We start from the raw sequence: 23873 nt of genomic DNA on the forward strand, positions 1-23873 counted from the left end.
GCAGTGGAGGCTGGGTCATTGGGTATATTAGAGGCAGAGTTCGATACTCGACTGACAAGAGTGTCAGAGGGTATAGGGGTAGATTGTATCAAATGGCAGAGCAGGCTTGAGGAGCCAAATTACCTACTCCCGCTCTTAATTCTTATGTTGTGAGAGAGGGGTGAAGGACGAGTGAATCCTGAAGCTATTTGAAAGGTAGTGCTGGAAGTATTCGCACGGAAATGAAGATTCAAGTCGTGTGTAAAAATTGACTGTTGGGCAGAAAGACAATAACAAGGTTGGAAGTCATCTTAAAATCCAGAAGCAGCAGAGAAATAGACTTCAGCCTAGGAGAGTGAATCTCCAACCAGGAATCAGACTGTAGCTGAAAAACAAGTCACACAGTTACAGGCTCAGTAGTTAATGGCAGCAGTGCAGGATGGGTTGTAAGCTAGGCAAAGCTATTTAAATTTAAACAGCTGAATAGCAGTTCAGAGATACAGTTCTTAAGTGTAGTCCCAGTAGAGAAGCAGTCTTGACAGAGGAACTTGGAAGCCATTTAAACAAACATCCAGTGCTTAGAGGCATAGTCAGGGATAGTCAGTGAGCCTAACTAACTAGTCAGTGAGCCTAACTAACTTTAACCAGCAGTTAAACTTGTGGTGAGCACTAAAAATGCATCCACTGTTTGAGCTGCGAAACAATGGAAAAGAGAAAGGATGGCAGGATAGATGAGCTCCATAAAGTTTTAAATGGGCAAATAAGTAATAACAGAAAATGAAGATAGGGACAGCATCACTAATGAATGAGGAAGAAAAACTCAAGTAGAACAACTACAGGGTGATGATTATCTTTTTATTCTTAATGGGATGTGGGTGTCACTGGCCAGGCCAACATTTATTGCCCATCCCTAGTCGCCCTTGAGAAGATGGTGGTGAGCTGCCTTCTTGAACCGCTGCAGTCCATGTGGTGTAGGTATACGCACAGTGCTGTTAGGAAGGGAGTTCCAGGTTACTAACCCAGCGACAGTGAAGAATCAGCAATGTATTTCCAAGTCAGGATGGTCTGTGGCTTGGAGGGGAACTTGCAGATGGTGGTGGTTGTACTATTAGCTTTTATGCAACAAATGCACTGCCTGAAAGGGGGGTGGAAGCTGTTTCCATAGACCATGAAAGATGCTATATTAATGCAAGTTATTTCTGTGTATAGTTCCATCTCATGGTTTGGTCCGCTCTTGCCTTTGAGCCTCACACTGTAGCTGGTTGCTCTGTAGTCCAGGATTTTCTTTGGGTGAAGAATGTTTCACCTGCTACTGGTCAGTTCAACTGGCACAAATGCGACTTTGCCACAATGCTGATGATAGGGCATTGAGAAATTATAGGCAAGGACATATTTTACCTGAGCTGGAGACAGATGCCAGTTAATGCAAATCCATATGAAAACTATATTAATCCAATGGAAGGTGGCTGATGTGGAAAACAGAAAGGCTATGTCTGTGTATTTTGGATGGGGGTGGGCCCCAGGAGAGAAATTAAAAGCTAATAATAAATTATATTGATATAATGCAGAGGCAGAATACTGGTGCGTTTTACTGTCACACAAGATAATATGGACTTTAGCTTAGTCAATCTCCCAAAGATATCTCCGATAATTCCAAATTTCAACAAGAAATACAACAGGATTACAAACTAATTTCTGAATTAGAGGCAGCAATGCTAGTGTATACATGTGAAATGGTTGGAGAATTGTATTTTCTGTTTTAGTGACAGCTTCTTAGCCTTGGGATATTTACTTTAGTGATTTGGGGGCTGCAAGTAATTTACAGTTCAACTGAAAGGAGGCATGGTAGACACATTACGCTGACAGAAAACAGATGAGGACAAAATTTAAACGATGCAACATGGTTTGGAACGACAAAAAAAAAATGCTGGAAAAACTCAGCAGGTCTGACAGCATCTGTGGAGAGACAGAGATAACGTTTCGAGTCCGAATGACTCTTATAACAGAGGCTGTCTGTATAACAGAGGCTGTCAGACCTGCTGAGTTCTTACATGCATTTTTTGTTTTCGTTTCAGATTTCCAGCATCCAGTATTTTGCTTTGCTTTTATTAACATGGTCTGGAGTCCATTCTAGAGGTTTTTTGGGAAAAAGCCTAATGTACATATAACTTTCTACAAACTTATTGCTCTTTTTTAAAAAAAGCATTTAATCTCTTAACTTTATTTAAAATGCTTAAAACTGTATCACAAGAGTAAAATAATCAAAAGAACATTGTACAAGTTTTAACTTCCCTTTTAAATTTAAAAAAAAAATTAACATAGAACCCACCTCTGTAATCTACACCCTTCTCAAGCGGATTATGCCAGGTTGAGAGATGGTGACATGTTTCCAGATCTAGGGGACCTGGGGAAGCTAGGAAGGAGGAACAAGGATGCACTTTGAAAGGGCTGAATTATTCTGACAAGCTATGTTAGTGGTTCAAGGGAGACACCAGTCTGCTCGCTGCTGTTCCTCATTTGATCCTGTACTTATAGATTATATTGTTGCAGAAATTAATCAGGCCACATGACTTTTCAGTGAACTGACTGAAGTTTGTTCATGGAGATTAGCACACTGGCCCTTGGAGGCTCCTTGATATAAAGAAAGGTGGTGGCAGAGAGGTGGGTGCGGGGAAAAGAGGAATTGCCCCAGCCGGCTCAGGACCTCCTAGTAATGGTTCTGGTGTGGCAGGTGAAGGACTAGGCTTGGTTGGATAGGGGTAATGCATGGTCAGTGGGCAGGAGTCGGGGGGGGGGGGGGAGAGAGAAAAGAGAAAAACCAAGAAAACAAATCTCTAAAGTATTTCTGACCAGCAATAAAAACACCTCACAGGTTAAGAATAGATAGAAACACTGAAAGGTTGAAGGATATTCTCTTAGCCAGTAATGCTTAGACGAGAGCTGTAGTGATTCAGGGACTTAGCAATAGTGATCCAAGGAGCATAGCTTAAAAAAAAATTCAACTTTTTATTTTGCAAGTTCTCTTTTACCCAAAGAGAGAGGGATGAGATTGGGAACTCTAGGGTGAAAATGAACAGCTTTTTTGGTTCAGGCTCCTACATCAGTCCTTGGGCAGGGTCACTGCACAAAGTGTCAAGCGTGCTACCCCCTTACTCTTGGCACCCAATATCACTGCCTCAATGCTTGTATTATTCACTGGGCCCAGTTTGAGATTTTATTTCTCCCTTCTTCTAACTATGCTCCAGTTCTGCCGAAGGGCCATGAAGGCTCGAAACGTTAACTGATTTCTTCTCCGCCGATGCTGCCAGACCTGCTGAGTTTTTCCAGGTAATTCTGTTTTTGTTTGAGATTTTATTACTGTTTTAACAGGAATCAAAGTGAATCCAGTCAGGGGAGGAAAGTTATGCTACAGTCCCTATAAAGCTCTGATCAGATGCAATCTGGAGCACTGTCAGTTCAAACTGCAATGCAGGAAGGATATATTGTCCTTGGAGAGGGTGCAGTGCAGATTCACCAGAATGATACCAGGGCTAAAAAGGGTTAAATTATGACGACAGGTTGCATAGGCTAGACTCAAGTATCAAAGATTAGGGGGCGATGATCTAACTGAAATATGTACAGTTAAAGGAGTTGAAAGCTTCTCTATACCTACCCTATTAGCAGGGGAGCCTGGAACATGGTGGGGGCATAACTTTAAAACTAGAGCCAGGCCTGTTAGGAGTGATGACAGATATCACTGCTTCACACACTGAAAATTTGGAAATTGCTCTCTCTCTCTCTTCCCCCCCGACCTTGTGGGTATGGGGGGGCGTGGGGTGGGGGTGTGGTGGTGCTGGGCACCACAATACTGCAGGACAGACAGTCTAGGAATGTGGAGGAAAAGGCTCTCCATGTTAAAAATATAACATGAGTTGCCTTTAACTAGTTTGTGTAGTTCATGAATTTAGAAAGCCAACAATCGCAAAATCAAAATTATCCTGAGAACATTCTGAATAAAACATGGAAAGTTGGAAATATAATGTAACTTTAATTTGTGCTTTTGAAGCTGCCCTAGGAGCAGCGGGCACAGCTCACTTCATCACAGGTCAATAGATCGAAACTGGGCTGGAATAGAGTTAAAAATGCTGAAAGCCTCAAGACCCTACTGTGCTTTCTCACTGAATACAATATGAATAACTAAAACTGAGAAAAAAAGCTATTTTAGATAGTCAAAGTTCCTTAGGATCACGATTCTTTTAAGTAGACGAGATTTTAAACAAGCCAAAATATAAGATTACATACGGGCTGAGTGTGTGTGTCTGGAGCTATGCTAGCAAGTGAACAAAGTCAGTCAGTTTGCAGGTCCTCCCACTGAACTAAATGGAAATGTACAATGGATATTTGCAGTTCAGTTACTGGGCCTTGATGCTATTAAGTATAAGCAGGTGGTGTACTGAGTAAATTGATCAAGTTGCTAATAGATATTGGCATATAACAATCAGAATAACTGTGACAATGGAACTGATTGTCTCATTTCTTCGTTTCCAAGTCCACTTTCATTACAACTGATGTTACTAACTTTAACACAACCCTTTTAATATCGCACACATCACAATCTCAATGGTGCCATACTTTCCATACAAAGCTGAATAAATTCAGAATAAAAATTACCTGCAATGCAAACATTTATACAGAAGAGAGAGTCAGATATAAGCAGCCATGCTTTGTTCCCAGTCAGGGCTGATCACACAGGGAATGTGTTGTTACAGAGCAGCTCCTTTACCAAAAAAAACCTCCATTTAAAAATAGTTTCAACAGGTTTTCTGTCAACCTCCAGAATCCAATATGCAAAACCATAATTTTTTTAAAGCCAAAAGCACCATTTTCTAAAAAATTCTTATATTTGATTTAAAGACTCACTTTCACAAAATGTGAATGAAAATTACATTGCTGTGAATTAACAGCATCAATTTAGTCATTGGGGAATGGGGAGGGGAGGCAGGTTAAAGAAACAGCTGTAACAGTACATTGGAAATGAGTTCCACAGATCCAAGCAGGGTTGCTAGTCACACCTCCATGCTCTACTGGGGCTATGCTCACATCTCCCGGTAGCAAGTACACTAGGCTTGTAGATCTCGACTCCCTGATTGTCACATCATCCATCACTAATAATATAGATACTAAGGGTCAGAAGGCACTCAAATTGCTAGATTGAGGGTGAATCAGCAGGGGCACCTCAACCTCTCTCAGAGCACCCAATCTGATGCACATACCCAAACTAATCAACAGGAGGTGCTGCTGGACAGTTATTAACTATGGACGACCAAACCTTATGGTGAAATCTTAAAAAGTTCAACAAATTGCCCCCTTATTTGACTAACAAAACTCACCTTCTGCTAGAATCTGAGCATGCAGTCATACCAAGAACAAAACGCAACTAAGAGAAACAAATTTCAGCTCTGTACCAAAGCATTCAGTCTAAAGTCTGTTTTTCTGAACACAAACCGAAACATGGATCATAGAACATTCTGCATTTCCAAAATACTCTTAATGCCTAAAACTAGATCAGCTAAGCCTAGTGTTAATCCAAAGCCACTAGAAAACATTATGACAGTTTGTCTCCTACATTATGGGTTATGTTCGTCAATATCAGCTTCACAGTATAGGCAGGTGTAGATTGTAATTCAACTTCTATAACCCTGCATAGAATTGGGAAACACTGCAAATTTTGGACCATGTGACATGCCAAATATTGCAATATAGTAATAACAAATCATCTCCTTTCTAGCAAAAAAAGTATAAAATCAATTTTTTTCCAAAATAAAGTTACTGTATCTTTACACCACAACTGTGATATTTAAATATCACAATAAATACAGTACTAGGATTAATGCCAAATTACTAAGTCATAATGTTACAACATCCTCATATCAATAATGCCTTAGCCTAACCATGGCAGTAATGAGGAGATAAACTAGCGGACTCAAATTGATGTTCAGAAAGTAATTGAAATGATTTGACCTGATCGGTAACTTCATTTCACTAATAATTTTAACGATTAACATACGTATACCAAACGGCATACCACCAGCCTAACAAAGTGATGAGCGCTGTACACAGGAAATGAGCAAGTGCAAGTTGGCCCCTCCCTATTCCCCAGGGTGTTTACTTCATTTTGTCACAATGACACCTCTTTGCATAATCCTAGGCTGAAAGAGTTGCTTGCTGTTTTGTACAGACTATTAGAACAGAAATACAGAGAAACAGAAAGGTCTCTTTATAATGGTACACGAGTATATTACAATAATTTCTCTGTGCACTTTGCCTGGAGTTGAGGCCTCTGCACAAGGCCCAGGTGTGTGAAAAGTCTTCAGTTCTAGTCACTGTCTAAAAACATCATTTTTTTTTTTAAGTATTGAAAAACTTTTTAATTTTATAAACCTTCATCAGCTTTTCATTCTCCCTTTCATGTTAAATTCTCTTCAGTGGAGGCCCAGTTTAAGCCAGCAATTGGCATAAAGATTACTACAGGTCTGTCTCACACCAATCACATGATGAGTTCACCCTGAGGGTTTCAGCAGTCTGTGTGTTGGAGTTCATGACAGGGGTTTCCAAATGTCAACAGGCCTTTCTGCCTCCAAAACAAAAAAAAAACGCTGCTACAGGTTCAAAACAAAATAAAAATCAAATCGCCCACTTGAGAATAGTTGCCAGACTCCTCGTATCTGGTAGCGAAACCCGATTATACTATATTATCCACAGATATACATCTGATGACACTTTTCTGAAACCTCCGAAGACTTTGTTGAAGCTGCACTGATATGTGGCTGAGCGTTCTCTGGGTTGCTCATAGTGCACAAGGTGCATTCCTTTCCCCTCTGTTTCGAGCCAGGCTTTAGTGAAGGTTCGCAGCAGCAATGGCAAAAGCTTCTTGGATCTCTCGCACTGTCAGAATCCGAGTTAACATTTGTTCCATGTGCTCTTTGCTGATTGGCTGAGTGGAGTACCAGATTGGGCTGTTTGGTGCCACCACGGGCTCCGGTGTCAGGTAAAAGGTGTCGTTCCTGCCCTTCACACTCTGGGGACTAAACAAAATATTATTGAAGGTTATTTGGGAAAAGCAGAATTCTTCCCTCATCACTTAACACAAATTTTACTCTCAGGTTTCTGTATTACTGCATTTAGTGCAATAGTTTCCGCACATATTTAATGACTGTGTGTTCAGCAGATAAACTACAAATTTCCAGGAAGAGATGAACATTGTTTTCCCCTCCAATGATGTGAGGCATCTTGCTCAGTTTGCTGAGAGCAGACCTCATAATAACTGGCAGTAGATTAGTGCCAGGCAGACTTGGGCACCTTCCAAACCCACGGCCACCACCATCTAGAAGGACAAGGGGAGCAGACGCATGGGAATACCACTACCTGGAAGTTCCCCTCCCAGTCACTCACCATCCTGACTTGGAAATATATCGCCGTTCCTTCACTGTCACTGGGTCAATATCCTGGAACTCCCTCCCTAACAGCACTGTGGGTGTACCTACACCACATGGACTGCAGCGGTTCAAGAAGGCAGCTCACCACCACCTTCTCAAGGGCAACTAGGGGTGGGCAATAAATGCTGGCCCAGTCAGCGTCAGCGCAGCCCACATCCCATGAATGAATTAAAAAACCAGAGTGTTTGGGTGGCAGAGGTGGGGTTGGTCCCACTGACTCAGTCACTGGAGCAGTTCTGGTCTCCATCCTATTGAAAAATTGACATACAAACACTGGAGAGAGTGCAAAACCGATGTACAGATACGATACTAGAGATGAGATACACAGACATCAGGAAAGATTGAACAGGTTTGGGCTTATTGAATTAGAAAAGGAAGACTTACGGGGTGAGCTGATAAGAGGTTTTTAAAATAATGAATGGGTTGGACAGGATAGTTATGGACAGAATATGGGAGAACCCAGAACTAGGGGTCATAAATGCAATAACTAATTAATAAATCAAACAGGAAAATGATAAATTCGAGTGGTTGGAATGTGCAATTCCCGAACACAGGAAATGCTTGAAGCAAACAGCATAGAGGCTTTCAAAAGGAAATTTAAGTACATGAGAAAAGGGAATAGAAAGAAAAACGCTGAAAGTCTGAGATGGGATAGTTATAATAGCACGAGACACACGGGGAGTGTCAACACCAATACAAACTAGTTGGGCCAAATGACCCATTTCTGTGCTGTATGTTCAATGTAATTCTATGTGGTCAACATTCTCCTAGCTGGCATGAAGTCTGATGCTAGCAGAGATACAATGTTATTCAGAGGCTTGTTGGGAGCGTTTAACCCGATAATGATGCGATTGCACTGGAGGGGGTGCAGAGGAGATTCACCAGGATGTTGCCTGGGATGAAACATTTAAGTTATGAAGAGAGGTTGGATAGACTTGGGTTGTTTTCGCTGGTGCAGAGAAGACTGAGGGGTAACCTGATCGAGGTGTACAAGATTATGAGGGGCATGGACAGGGTGGATAGGGAGCAGCTGTTCCCCTTAGTTGAAGGGTCAGTCACGAGGGGACATAAGTTCAAGGTGAGGGGCAGGAGGTTTAGGGGGGGATGTGAGAAAAAACTTTTTTACCCAGAGGGTGGTGATGGTCTGGAATGCGCTGCCTGGGAGGGTGGTGGAGGCGGGTTGTCTCACATCCTTTAAAAAGTACCTGGATGAGCACTTGGCATGTCATAACATTCAAGGCTATGGGCCAAGTGCTGGTAAATGGGATTAGGTAGGTAGGTCAGGTGTTTCTCATGTATCAGTGCAGACTTGATGGGCCGAAGGGCCCCTTCTGCACTGTGATTCTGTGAAGATGAATGACCGTGTTACAAAGATCAAGCTCATATTGGGAATTAACACGGAAGATGGAAATGTTTTTCACATGGAAAAATGTTTGCATTAATATAATCAAATCCCTGTACTTAAAATGAGAAATGTACCTCTTGGTTCATCACCTGAGCCATTCAGAATCTGGCCACATGACAGTACTCAATATATTCCAGTAAACTACATTACAGCGGCAAGGGTTCCCTTGTTCAATGCCCGGGTCTCACTACACTTACCCCCCAGAAATTGGACAGGTAAAGGAGCGCTCATAAGGGATGAGGCTTGTTTATGGGGTGACTAATGATGCTGAACAATGGATATCTCTAATGCAAAAATCCAGAAGCATAAAAGGAGATATTAATAAATCTGATCCAGTTTAATACTGTGTGCAGTTTTGGTCTCCTTATTTAAGGAAAGATGTAAATGCGTTGGAGGCAGTTCAAAGGAGGTTTACTAGATTGACACCTGAAATGAGCGGGTTGTCTTATGAGGAAAGGTGGGACAGACTGGGCTTGTTTCCACTGGAGTTTAGAAGAGTGAGGGGTGACTTGATTGAAGTATACAAGATCCTGAATGGTCTTGACAAGGTGGACATGGAAAGGATGTTTCCTCTTGTGGGTGAGTCCGGAACGAGGGGCACTGTTTTAAAATTAGGGGTTGCCCTTTTAGGACAGAGATGAGGAGCTTTTTTTTCTGAGGGTTGTGCGACTTTGGAACACCCTGCCTCCAAAGGCGGTGGAGGCAGGGTCATTGAATATTTTTAAGGTGGAGGTAGATCGATTCCCTTGCCTAACAAGAATCTAAGGTTATCAGGGGTAGATGAGAATGTGGAATTCAAAAGAGAGCAGCCATGATCTTAATGAATGACGGAGCAGGCTCAAGGAGACGAATGGCCGCCTTCTGCTTCTATTTCGTATGTAAGTCACAAGTGGCAATAAGTAGTGAGTTTTAGCAGCTTATTGAACAAGAGTGACATAACAAGACAGCGCGGTGGAGAGATCAGAACCAGCGTGAGTGCGGGGAAGCTTCAAAAAGTGACGTCAGCACAAAGGTGAGAGCTGATTGGTGAGTAATGGGTAAGTGTTTTTCTCCAGTTTAAAATAGATTAAGCTAAGGAAAGGTAAGAGTTCTAATTTTTCTTTAACCCTTTAAGTTAAATACATCTTCCGGCTCCACACACGAATTACCACGATGGTCCTCAATGGGCCCTCCTCTCTCCCTAATTATCCTCTTACTCTTAATGTACTTGTAAAATAACTTTGGATTTTCCTTTATTTTACCTGCCAATGTGTTTCATGCCCCCTTTTTGCTCTCCTAATTTCCTTTTTAAGTTCCTCCCTACACATTCTATACCCCTCTTGGGAGGGATGGCTTTAGATTTCTGGGACATTGGGACCGTTTCTGGGGGCGGTGGGACCTGTACAAGGCGGACGGGTTGCACCTGAACCGGAATGGGACCAACATCCTTGTGGGGAGGTTTGTTAGTGCTGTTGCAGAGGGTTTAAACTAACTTGGCAGGGGGATGGGATCCAGAGGAGGTTCAGCAGGGGGAATTACACAGCCAAAATTAGAAGTGAGAGCAAGTGAGTCTGGAGGGCATAGAAATTATAGACCAGTTAAGGTAAGAGCCCATGGGATCCAAGGCAATTTGGCAAATTGGATCCAGAATTGGCTGAGTGGCAGGAAGCAGAGGGTGATGGTCGAGGGGTATTTTTGTGACTGGATGCTTGTGTCCAGTGGGGTTCCATAGGGATCGGTGTTGGGTCCCTTGCTGTTTGTGGTATATATAAACGATTTAGACTTGAATGTAGGAGGGTTGATCAGTAATTTCGCGGATGACACGAAAATTGGTGGGGTGGTAAATAGTGAGGAGGATAGCCTTAGATTACAGGAGGATATAGACGGGCTGGTCAGATGGGCTGATCAGTGACAAATGGAATTTAATCCGGATAAGTGTGAGGTGATGCACTTGGGACAAACAAGGCACAGGAATATGATGAATGGTAGGACCCTGGGAAGTACCGAGGATCAGAGGGACCTTGGCGTGCATGTCCACCAGTCCCTTAAGGTAGCGGGACAGGTAGATAAAGTGGTTAAGAAGGCATATGGGATATTTACCTTTATTAGCCGAGGCATTGAATATAAGAGCAGGGAGGTTACGCTGGAGCTGTGTATAACACTGGTTAGGCCACAGCTAGAGTATTGCGTGCAGTTCTGGAATCTGCATTATAGGAAGGGTGTGATTGTACTAGAGAAAGTGCAGAGGAGATTTACCAGGATGTTGCCTGGGCTGGAAAGTTTTAGTTATGAGGAGAGATTGGATAAACTGGGGTTATTTTCCCTGGAGCAGAGGAGATTGAGGGGGGACATGATTGAGGTGTATAAAATTATGAGGGGCATGAATAGGGTAGACAGGAAGGAACTTTCCCCCTTGGTGGAGGGATCAATAACCAGGGGGCATAGATTTAAGGTAAGGGGCAGGAGGTTTAGAGGAGATGTGAGCAAGAATTTTTTCACCCAGAGGGTGGTGGGAATCTGGAACTCACTACCTGAAAGGGTGGTAGAGGGAGAAACCCTCATAACATTGAAGTATTTGGATGTGCACTTGCGATGCCATGACATACAAGGCTATGGGCCTAGTGCTGGAAAATGGGATTAGAATAGTTAGGTACCTGTTTGACTGGCGTAAACCTGATGGGCCGAAGGGCCTTTCTCTGTGCTGTAGACGTCTATGACTTATCCCTTACGTACAGCCATAAACTGAAAAGTTACTGAGAATGGAAATATTCTCACCATTTAAAGAGGTAGAAGTCATAGAGTTTGATGGGACACCGCAGTGGATTCTCTGGGTTCTCAGACTGCTCCGCATACATATCATCGGTAACTGAAAATTAGAAACGAGAGATTTCAGGTTACTGTGATGAACATTTTAATCACAGAAAATAGTTCATCTTCAAGGGCTAAGAACATTCTGGAAGAATTTGTGTTTTAAAAGACACTGTTCCTTAAAGGGTTAATGCAAAAACTCTCGATTGCTTTTCTTGGAAGAGGCATCCATTTACAAGAAAAGGTAATTGAGCAACTGTAAAGAAGCTGGAAACCTCTTGACCCCAGTGAACTGTGTACAAAAGGGGTCACATGGTACTTTGTGGCTCTGGGGAAAAAATCCATGCCTGGAACTGTGTTTCAAGTTGGTTTTGGTTTTGCGGAGGACCACCACCAACTGCTTCAGAAGGCGACAGCAGCCTTTTTGCAGTCCAGAGCCAGTCCACAGCCAAAGTGAATATAAGCTGCTTCTAAGTTGTTCTACATGCTGGAATTGAGTACCTGCGAGTGTTCCTCCAGTCCACCTGAAAAGCAGTGAAAGAGTCATTGATGGTTTGACCGACCCGTACTGAGACACCAACCCAGGCACCATTTCGAGGTCTCCACCATCTTTCCTTTTCCATTGAATCATTGACTTTTAACCTTTGGCAGAATTCCTCTATTTTTATTTTTTGGTGTGTGTGAATGAGACAGACACGCTTAAGGTATCGCGAAAGAGTAATTAGCATAATTTCATATTCCATAGTGTACGTTAATAAGCTTTGCCTTTCTATTTGACAAGTCTGGTTTTATAATAAACTAGTAAGTTTGTTCTGGTTAAAGTTTCTTTTATTCTGAGAAACAGTGGTAAAGGTAAGCAATTTGCCATTTTGGTGAGTGAATCAAACTTTTAAGCTAATGGGACGACCTGTGGAGGCATGGGGTTAGTCAAACCGTGCACTCCTCCCATCCCGGTTGTAACATTACAAACTATTGTAGAAGCATAGAATAGCTTGGCATAGGAAGCCACCTGGTCCATCAAATCTATGCCAGCTCTTCCTAGTAGTCCTACTCTCCTGCTCTTTCCCCATAGCGGTACAACTTTTTCCTCCAAGTATTTGTCAAATTCTCTTTGAAGCTACTATTTAACCTGTATCCACCACCATCAGGTAGCACATTCCAAATCCTAAAAGCATAAAAGCTTTTTCTTGTGTTGCCTCTGGTTCCTTTACCAATCACCTTAAATAAGTGCCCTCTGGTTAGCAACCCTATAGTCACTGAAAACAGTTTTTATTTACTCAATCTAACCCTTCCTGATTTTAAACACCTCAATCAAACCTGCTCTTCAATGTCAGCTGTGACTCAGTGGGTGGCACTCTTGCCTCTGAGTCACAAGGTTTGGGTTCAAATTCCACACCAGTACTTGAGCACAAAAATCCAGGCCGACATTCCAGCGCAGTACTGAAGTGCTGCTGCACTACTGGAGGTGCCAATTTTCAGATGAGACCTAAAGCTGAGTTGCTGACTGCTTGTTCAGTTGGATGTAAAAGATCATATGGACATGGGAACAAGGAGCAGGAGTAGGCCATTCAGCCCCTTGAGCCTGCTCCGCCATTTAATAAGATCTTGGCTGATCTGATAGTAACCTCAAATCACTAAAACAGATTATCTGGTCATCGCAATTTGTGGGAGCAAATTTCTGCCACATTTCCTACATTGTAACCGTGACTGCATTTCAAAAGTACTTCGGGGCGTCTAGTGGTCATGGAAACCATTATATAAATGCACAAATAAAAGCAAAATACTGCGGGTGCTGGAAATCTGAAACAAAAACAGAAAATGCTAGAAAAACTCAGCCGGTTTGACAATATCTGTGGAGGGAGAAACAGAGTTAGCATTTTGAGTCAGTATGACCCGCAATCTCTTTCCATTTAAATAATATACTTACAGCAGTTGGTCTGTATTTACTCTGAAGAAGCGTCAAATGGACTCGAAATGTTAACTCTTTCTCTCTCCACAGATGTTGTCAGATCTGTTGAGTTTTTCCCAGCATTTTCTGTTTTTGTGACTATATAAATGTAAGTCTTTCTTCCTTGCTCTTGCCCATCTCTGCTCTTAGCAAACCACTACCAGCTTCGCCAATCTATCCATATAATTGTAACCCCTCATGCCTGGAACCATTTAATACATCTTCTCCCGTATCCTGCTGAGAGCCCTCAGGCTCTTCCTAAAGTGTGGTGCCCAGATTGGACACAATACTTGGATTCCCAAAAGGTGTTTGACAAAGTGCCACACAATATAAGAACTCAATGGAGGGGGTAACATATTAGCATGGATAGAGGATTGGATAGCTAAAAGAAAGCAGAGTAGAGATAAGTGGGTCTTTTCCAGGTTGGCAAGCTGTAACTAATAGGGTGCTACAGGAATCAGCGTTGTAGCCTCAACTAGTTACGATCGATATCAATGACATGGATGACTGAATGTACAGTAGCTAAATTTGGTGATGACACCAAGATAGGTCAGGAAGTAAGCTGTCAAGAGGAGGTACAGAGTCTGCAAAGGGATATAGATAGGCTAAGTGAGTGGGAAAAATTTGGCAGATGGAATATAATGTGGGAAAATGTGAACTTATCCATCTTGGCAGGAAGAATAAAAATGCAATATATTAACTAAATGGAAAGAGGCTGCAGAACTCAGTGATATAGAGGGGTCGGGATGTTCTGGTACATAGTATGTGAGTATATCAAGTAATTAGGAAAGCAAATGGTACGTTAGCCTTTATTGCAGGGGGAATGGAATATAAAAAGGAGGGAAGTTTTACCGCAGCCTCGGTGAGACCACATTTGAAGTAGTGTACACAGTTTTGATCTTATTTGAAAAAGGACCAAGTGCGTTCGAATTAGTTCAGAGAAGGTTCACTCGACTCATTCCTGGGATGAAGTGCTTATCTTATGAGAAAAGGTGGAGTAGGTTGGGCCTATCCCCACTGGAGTTTAGAAGAGTGGGAAGTGATTTTATGGAAACAAAGATCATTCTGAGGGGGATTGATAGAGTAGATACTGGATGTTTCCTCTTTGTGGGGGAGACTAGAACTAGGGGCAGATTTTTGACAGTCAAGGGTTAAGGTGGGGGGTGGCAGCAACAGGAATGTGGAGTTGACAGTTAAGACGATAGCTGATCTGACTGTGGCCTCATCAAATGGGGAACAGGCCCAAAGAGCCAAATGGCTTCCTTCTGTTCCTTTGTTCCCTATGGCTGCAGGATAACAAGGACGGGTCCTGAATATTGAGGGGTACATGACATTCAAAAAGAATATGAAGCTAGGTAAAGGTGATGGGGTAACACTGTTGATCAAGGATGGCATTGGTGCAAGAGTTAGAGATGATCTTGGTTCAGGAGATCAGGATGTAGAATTGGTTTGGGTGGAGATGAGGAACAGTAGGGGAAAGAAGTCACTATGGGGAGTGGTCTACAGGCCCCCTAACAGTAACCACAATGTAGGACAAACTATACAGGTAGTAATATTGGGTGCTTGTGGTAAAGGGACTACAATACTCATGGGTGACTTTAATCTACATATAAATTGGGAAAATCAGACTGCAGTAGTAGCCTGGATGAGGAGTTAATAGAATGCTTTCGAGATTGTGCTGCTCCAAGAAACTTTCAGGAACCAACCAGAGAGCAGGTTATATTAGACTTGGTATTCTTTAATATGACAGGATTAAGTAATGACCTCATCGTGAAGGCACCCCTAGGTAGCAGCGACCACAGTATGATTAAATTTTACATCCAGCATGAAAGGGAGAAGAGTGGGTCTAAGACTAGTCTTTTAAACTTAAATAAGGGCAACTAAGTGGGCATGGAAGTTGAACTAGCTGAAGTGAAGCAGGGTACCAGGCTAGAGGAGAGATTAATTGAGAAATGACAGACATTTAAGGGGATATTTCAGAATACATAGAATAAGTATATTCCTACTATAAAGAAAAATTCTAAGGGGAGGACCCACCATCTGTGGTTAACTAAAGTAGTTAAGGAAAGCATTAAACTTAAGGGAAAAGTATATAACTGCACAAAGATTAGTGGCAGGTGAGATGATTGGTCAGAATATAAAGAAAGGCAGAAAATGACTAAAAGGTTAATCAGGAGAAAGATTACAGTATGAGAGGAAGTTGGTTAGAAATGTAAAAATGGATAGCAAGAGTTTCTACAGGTATTTAAAAAAGAAAAAAGTAAAGTGAGTGTCAGTCCTCCAGAGAGCAACGATGGGGAGTTAATAGTCGAGTATAAGGAAATGGTGAATAAAATAAAAAAATAGTTTGCTTCCATCTTCACTAGAGGATACAAAAAACATTCTAGAATAGCTGTAAATGAGGTGGTGGAAGGGAGAGAGGAACTTGGTGAAATTACAATCACTAAGGAAGCGGTATTGAGCAGATGGATTTCATCCTAGAGTCCTAAAAGAGGTGGATAATGAGGTAGTAGATGCGCTGGTGTTAATTTTCCAAAATTCACTAGATTCTGGAAAGGTTCCATCAGACTGTAAAGTAGCAAATATAACCCTCTATTCAAGGAGGAGGGAGGCAGGAAACTTTGGGCCAGTTAGCTTGATGTCTGTCATGGGGAACGTGTTAGAATTGATCATTAAAGAGGTTATAGCTGGCCACTTAGAGAAACTCAAGGTAATCGGGAAGAATCAGCATGGTTTTGTGAAAGGGAAATTATGTTTAACAAATCAGAAAAACTGGAGTCAATGGGAATCAGGGGGAAAACTCTCTGTTGGTTGGAGTCATACCTAGCACAAAGGAAGATGGTTGTGGTTGTTGGAGGTCAGTCATTTCAGCTCCAGGACATCACTGCAGGAGTTCCTCAGGGTAGTGTCCTCGGCCCAACCATCTTCAGCTGCTTCATCAATGACCTTCTTTCCATCAGAAGGTCAGAAGTGGGGATGTTCGCTGATGATTGCACAATGTTTAGCACCATTCACGACTCCTCAGATACTGAAGTAGTCCAGGTCCAAATGCAGCAAGACCTGGACAATATCCAGGCTTGGGCTGACAAGTTGCAAGTAACATTCGCGCCACACACGCGTCAGGCGATGACCATCTCCAACAAGAGAGAATCCAACCATCACCCCTTGATGTTAAATGGCATTACCATCACTGAATCCCCCACTATCAACATCCTAGGGGGTTACCATCGACTAGAAATTGAACTTGACTAGTCACATAAATACTGTGGCTACAAAGAGGTCAGAGGCTAGGAATCACGCGATGAGTAACTTGCCTCCTGACTCCCCAAAGCTGACAACCATCTACAAGGCACAAGTCAGGAGTGTGATGGAATACTCCCCTACTTGCCTGGATGAGTGCAGCTCCCACAACACTCAAGAAGCTGGACACTGTCCATGACAAAGCAGTCGCTTGATTGGCACCACATCCACAAACATTCACTCCCTCCACCACCGAAGCACAATAGCAGCAGTGTGTACCATCTACAAGATGCACTGCAGGAATTCACCAAGGCTCCTTAGACAGCACCATCCAAACCAATAACCACTACCACCTAGAAGGACAAGAGCAGCAGACAGATGGGAACACCACCACCTGGATGTTCCCCTCCAAGTCACTCACCATCCTGACTTGGAAACATATCGCTGTTCCTTCACTGTTGCTGGGTCAAAATCCTGGAACTCCCTCCCTAACAGCACTGTGGGTGTACCTATGCCACTTGGATTGCAGGGTTCAAGAAGGCAGCTCACCTCCACCTTCTCAAGGGCAACTTGGGATGGGCAATAAATGCTGGCTCAGCCAGCGAAGCTCACATCCCATGAATGAATAAGAAAAAACGATTATTGGTGTTCTTTGAAGGAGTAACATGTGCTGTGTATAAAGAGGAGCCTGTAGGTTTACTGCACTTGGATTTCTAGAAGGCATTTGATAAGGTGCCACATCAAAGGTTATTGCAGAAAATAAAAGCTCATGGTGTAGGGGGTAACATTAGCATGGACAGAAGATTGACTGGCTGGCAGAAAACAGAGTATGCATAAATGGGTCATTTTCTGATTGGCAGGATGTGATGAGTGGAGTCCCACAGGGGTCTGTACTGGGGCCTCAACTTTTTACAATTTATATCAATGACTTAAGACAAGGGGACCGAAGGCATGGTAGCTAAACTTGCAGATGGTGCAAAGGTAGGTAAGAAAGTATGCTGTGAAGAGGATATAAGGAAGTTGCAGAAGGGAATAGATAGGTTGAGTGAGTGGGCAAAAAATCTGACAGATGGAATATGATGTGGGAAACTGTGAAGTTGTTCACCTTGGTAGGAAGAATAAAAAAGCAGAGTATTACTTAAACGGAGAACAGCTGCAGAATTCCGAGGTGCAGAGGGATCTAGGTGTTCTACTGCATGAGTCACAAAGTTATTATGCAAGTAACCAAGGTGGCTAATGGAATGCTATCCTTTATTACGAGAGGAATTGAGCATAAAAGTAAGGATGTTATGCTTCAGTTACACTGGGCATTGGTGAGACTGTATCTCGAATATTGTGTGCAGTTTTGGCCTCCTTACATAAGGAAGGATATAAATGCATTAGAGGCGGTTCAGTGGAGGTTACTAGACTGATGCCTGGAACGAGCAGATTGCCTTACGAGGAAAGGTTGGACAGACTGGGCTTGTTTCCACTGGAGTTTAGAAGAGTGAGGGGTGACTTGATTGAAGTGTATAAGATACTGAATGGCCTTGACAAGGTGAATGTGGAAAGGATGTTTTCTCTGTGGGCGAGTCCAGAACTAGGGGGCATTGTTTTAAAATTAGGGGTCGCCCTTTTAGGACAGAGATGAGAAGTTTTGAGGGTTCTCAACTTTGGAACTCTCTGCCTCAGAACCTGGTGGAGGCAGGGTCATTGAATATTTTTAAGGCAGTGTTGATAGATTCTTGTTAGCTGATGGAATCAAAGGTTACCGGAGGTAGATAGGAATGTGGAATTCGAAACACAACCAGATCAGTCATGATCTTATTGAATGGTGGAGTAGGCTCGAGGAGCCAAATGGCCTACCTCAGCTATACATACAAACATACGAAATGGGAGCAAAGTGGCTAAACCTATTGTAACGTTGTTTTGCCTCAGGTGTATGGCACGTCAGCATGACACTTGAAACCTATGGTGCCCATTGGGTTTCCAAGCAAGATTTTTTTTTTGGAGGGGGTTAAGGAATAAAGAGAAATAACATTTTTTCAGATCTTCCAACAAAGCCACATATCCTAACTAAGATTTTTTTTTTGGAGGGGGTTAAGAAATAAAGGGAAATAACATTTTTTCAGATCTTCCAACAAAGCCACATATCCTAACTCGCAGTAAGTTTCTAGGCCCTCTAAACTTTGCAGATTGAAGTTATAAAAGGTACACACATGGATTGAGTGGTCAAACTATGCCAGCCAAGAGCTCCATGGTGGAAGTGCAAGCTTATCTGCTTTGGATCCAAGATAGATCAATCAGAATTGGTTCATAATTGGGGAGAAACTCGGAACTGTGGAGTAGTAAAGTGATTTGGGTGTTTATGCTCACAAATCATTAAAAGCTAGTGCACAAGTAGAGAAAGCTAATGGAATGTTGACCTTTAATGCAAAAGGACTGGCATTCAAGGTAAGCAAGTGATGCTTCAGTTGCACAGAGCTTTGGTCAGGATCCGTCTGGAGTAGTGTTGACTTCTGGACACCACACCTCAGACCGGTATACTGGCTTTGGAAGAAATAGAGCACAGATTCACCAAAAATGATAGAAGGCTTGAAGGGTTAAATTATAAGAGAAGGCTGCAGAAACTTGGCTTGTATTCTCAAATTGGGAACCACTGTCCAACTCAGAGTGACTGCCAGCATTTGGTCCTTAAGTATCAGATTGAAGCCAGAGCATCTCCAGCAATGGCTTCTCTTGTTGACCATGCACTTCTTAGGTTCCCAAAGATCAGTTCTTACCCCCTCCCTCCACCCCCCATTTATCTGATTCCAATGCCCTATTTTCATAGAAACATAAATTTATTGAGCACTTATTATCATCTCAGGACTTCATAAGTACTTCACTGGCTGAAAAGATTTTTGGGAAGTGCAGTTACTGTTGTAATGTAGGAATTACAGCAGCTAATTTGTCGACAGCAAACTCCCGCAAACAGTAATGTGATAATGACCAGATAATTTTGATCAAGGGTTAATTACCGACCAGGAAACCAGAGATAACTCCTTCGCTCTTTGAAATAGTACCACGGGATTGTACAGATGGGGCCACAACTTAACATCTCATCAGAAAGACAAAACCTCTGAGTGCAGCACTTGCTCAGTACTGCACTGAAGTGTTAGCTTAAAATTTTACGCTCAAGTCTCTGGAGTAGGACTTGGACCTACTACCATATGATTCTGAGGCAAGTGAGCGACCCATTGAGCAACAGTTGACGCCCACAGAAAAACTTCCCAAAAGTGTTCCATAGCAGCATTATAGAACCAGCCTCATTATAGCACAGGATGTCTTTTGGTCCATTGAGCCCATGCCTGCTTTCTGTAGAACAATCCAATTAGTCCCATTCCTCTACTCTATTCCTGTAGTCCTGCAAGTTTATTTTCCACAAGTGTCCATCCAATTGTCTTTTTAAAATCATTCAATGTGTCCACTTCCACCATCCTTGTAAACAGTGAGAACCAGGAACAGATAAAAATGTGACACCAAGCAATACAAGGAGGTATTAGAATAGGTGCTCAGAGACGGGGGCTTTAAGGAGGAAATTCCATAACTTGGGGCGAGGGCAACTGAAGGCATGGTTGCCAATGGCGGAATGATTAAATTTAGGAATAAGCATGGCTAGAGATGGAGCAGCAGAGAGATCTGGGAGAATTGAGGACTGGAGGAAATTAGAGAGAGAGATTTGGAGGATGGTAGAAAAAGAGGGAAAAAAGGAGGGCAAGGCCATGAAGGTATTTGAACAAAAATGAGAATTTTAAAATCAAGACTTTAATACACTGGATGCATGCAAGTCAGCAAGCACGAGTGCTGGGGACAGTACAGAAAAGTGTACAAGCAAGGGAGGCAATTCAGTTCATTGCGTCTGTGCCAGCTATTTTAAAGACCATGTTTTACCATTTCAACCACTTAATTTATCCAATTTCCTTTTTAAAGTTACTGTTGAATCTGCTTCCACCACCCTTTTGGAAAGCGCATTTATAAATTCACCGCAAAGACCATCTCTCCTGCCTCAAACATCACTCCCTCAGCTCCTGAAACCCTCTGGCACCTCCAGAATTGACTAATCTCATGTTCCTGTGGCCAATCTCCCATAGTTTGAAGTTCAATTAGTTCAAAAACTGGTTCTGATTCATTCTCCCTTCAGTACTTACACTTCAAGTGTAGAGAGCTATTTATTCAGCCAGCTCGTGTACTTGAACAACACAATTGACTGTGCCAAATCAATGCTTGCATGAGGCTGTCCTGGAGAGAAACTTATAATGTGCTTATACTTAGAGACCACTAGTACTAAATTGCAATGTCTTCAACCTACTGGGTTGGTGCATATTCTTTGAATATTCTAAGGCTCGTCGTGAACCTACAACACACAAATGAAGTTCACTCTAAAAACAGCATTTACAGGGGCAGCAGAAATATTTCATGAGATGGAAGAACTCTGATGGTTTCCTTTCAGATGCAGTGTATTAAAACATTTGAGCATTGCTGGCATTTCCAGTCCTGCCTCTGATGCAAAGGGAGAAAGCACAGAAAAATGTGTCAATTGCATTTCTTGAACACAAATTGATCATGGTGTGACCTAGTTCTGCAGCACACAGTAAAATGGGATCCCACTAACAATGAACATTAGCAGACAAATCTTCCTATGAATCTCGCAGTACTTTCTCCAAACCTTTAGTATTGTGGCAGCAAATGATCACTACCCATGTGATAAACGTCTCAGGCAGAGATTGTCAGTGTGAAATGGATTACGAAACAAAATAAAATTTCTGGAATTCAGTAACTGAAACAAATGGCAGGTTAATGTTTTGCCAAGAAGGGATCCACCCGAAATGTTAATCTACCTTTCCCAGCGTTAAGACCCCCCAGTTGTATATTCAACACCGGTTGGATTTTGAAAAAGAAAAATCAGATCTCCAATATTTAGCTTCTGTTTTGATACAGAGTAGAACCAGTCAGGAGATATGCAAAAATACAGATCTTTTCTTCAATCCACTTTGCTGCTGATCTGATGCATAGTTAACAGTAAACTCAAAAAGACACCAACCTTTCTGCCCTGTTTGATGCAGGCCCAATGCCTTCAGATAGCGAATACTTGTGCTTTTATCCTTCGGATTCACAGGGCTTTTCTTTGTCTGTCGAACTACTTTCGAGAATGCTAGTTTCATGTGTTGTTCTACACTCTTCAATAGGAAGTACCTGAGCGGAAAGAAAAACAATCACATGGCTGTAAAAATTTCCACACTCCTGTCCCAAACAGGCTAGCTGTGCAAGGAGCAGGCCATTTGCTTCCCAGCCAGAAGCTGATGTTAAGTCAAGGTTCACCAGCACTTAAGCCCACCTGATATGTCTTCAAAGCTCGAAAAAAATAATTCAGCGTTCCAGCTAAAGGACGACAAAAACATTATTTATCTACTCAGCTTAGGCTACAACGTGTACTAAAAAAGATTGAAGATCAACACTTTCAGCTAGCTCAATCCACACCATCTCATCGTGCTTATGGCATTGAAAACAGGTTTTTACATTTCCTGATTTTATAGATATGTTCCTTAGTTCCAAGCAACAACAAGGATTTCATACGAACATATGGAATCGGAGAAGTAGGCCATTCGGGCCTCAAGCCTGCTCTGCCATTCAATAAGATCATGGCTGATTGGTTTGTGTTTTGAATGCCACGTTCCCATCTACCCCTGATAACCATTGATTCCCCTGCCTAAAGGAATTTATCTACCTCTGCCTTAAAAATATTCAATGGCTCCGCCTCCAACACCTTTGGAGGCAGAGTGTCCCAAAGTTGCACAACCCTGAAAAATTTCTCCTCATCTCTGCCCTAAAAGGGCGACCCCTAATTTCATAACAGTGCCCCCTAGTTCTGGACTCACCCACAAGAGGAAACATCCTTTCCACATCCACCTTGTCAAGACCATTCAGGATCTTATAGACTTCAATCAAATCACCCCTTAACTCTTCTAAACTCCATTGGAAACAAGCCCCGTCTGTCCAACCTTTCCTCATAAGACAACCCACTCATTCCAGGTATCAATCTAGTAAACGTCCTCTGAGCCACCTCCAACGCATTTACATCATTCCTTAAATAAGGAGGCCAAAACTGCACACAGTATTCTAGATGTGGTCTCACCAATGACCTGTATAACTGAAGCATAATTTCCTTACTTTTATGTTCAATTCCTCTCGTAATAAAGGATAGCATTCCATTAGCCTTCTTAATTACTTGCTGTACCTGCATACTAACTTTGTGACTCATGCACTAGAACACCAAAATTCTTTTGCACCTCAGAATTCTGCAGTCGTTCTCCGTTTAAGTATTATGCTGCTTTTTCATTCTGCCTGCCAAAGTGAACTACTTCACAATTTCCCACATTATACTCCATCTGCCAGATTTTTGCCCACTCACTCAACCTATCTATATCCATCTGCAACCTCCTCATGTCCTCTTCACAACATACTTTCCTACATATCTTAGCGTCATCTGCAAACGTGGCTACCATGCCATCGCTCCCCTCATTTAAGTAATTGATATAAATTGTAAAAACATTGAGGCCCCATCACATCCTACCAATCAGAAAAATACCCACTTATGCATGCTCTATTTTCTGCCAGCCAATCTTCTATCCATGTTAATATATTACCACCTACACCATGAGCTTTTATTTTTCTACAATAACCTTTGATGTGGCATCTTATCAAATGCCTTCTGGAAATCCAAGTACAGTACATCCACAGGTTCCCCTTTATCCACAGTGCATGTTACTCCTTCAAAGAACCCCAATAAATTGGTCACACTTGATTTCCCTTTCATAAGCCAGCTTCTCTGGTTCACAGCAAGCTGCCATTCTTACAAGTGCACCTACAACTGATCACTAACTTTTCGGGAACTTATTACATTGGCAATTCATTTAGCATTCCCCTAACTAATGGATTCTGGTACCCTATGGGATGCAACTTCAAGATGAAAGCCCTTCACAAAAGAAAGTCAATCTATTCTGGTGACGTTTAATAGGAA

At 42.3% G+C, this 23873-nt stretch overlaps 1 protein-coding gene across 1 annotated transcript in view; it reads right to left on the reverse strand.

Moving 5' to 3' along the window:
• Nucleotides 1-6220: 6220 nt before the first annotated feature.
• The window catches only part of LOC144681438 (transcriptional regulator QRICH1-like), a 30460-nt gene continuing 12807 nt past the window's right edge, over nucleotides 6221-23873 (reverse strand). The window contains exons 5-7 of the mRNA XM_078543026.1: nucleotides 21897-22048; nucleotides 11614-11704; nucleotides 6221-7043 (exon numbers count right to left, since the gene is read on the reverse strand). Coding sequence (XP_078399152.1) covers nucleotides 6854-7043; nucleotides 11614-11704; nucleotides 21897-22048 — 433 coding nt within the window. The 3' untranslated portion in view covers nucleotides 6221-6853. The remainder of the gene's footprint in view (nucleotides 7044-11613; nucleotides 11705-21896; nucleotides 22049-23873) is intronic.

The sequence above is a fragment of the Cetorhinus maximus genome, chromosome 6 (genome assembly GCF_964194155.1).
Source record: "Cetorhinus maximus chromosome 6, sCetMax3.hap1.1, whole genome shotgun sequence".
In the NCBI taxonomy this organism is placed as follows: Eukaryota; Metazoa; Chordata; class Chondrichthyes; order Lamniformes; family Cetorhinidae; genus Cetorhinus; species Cetorhinus maximus.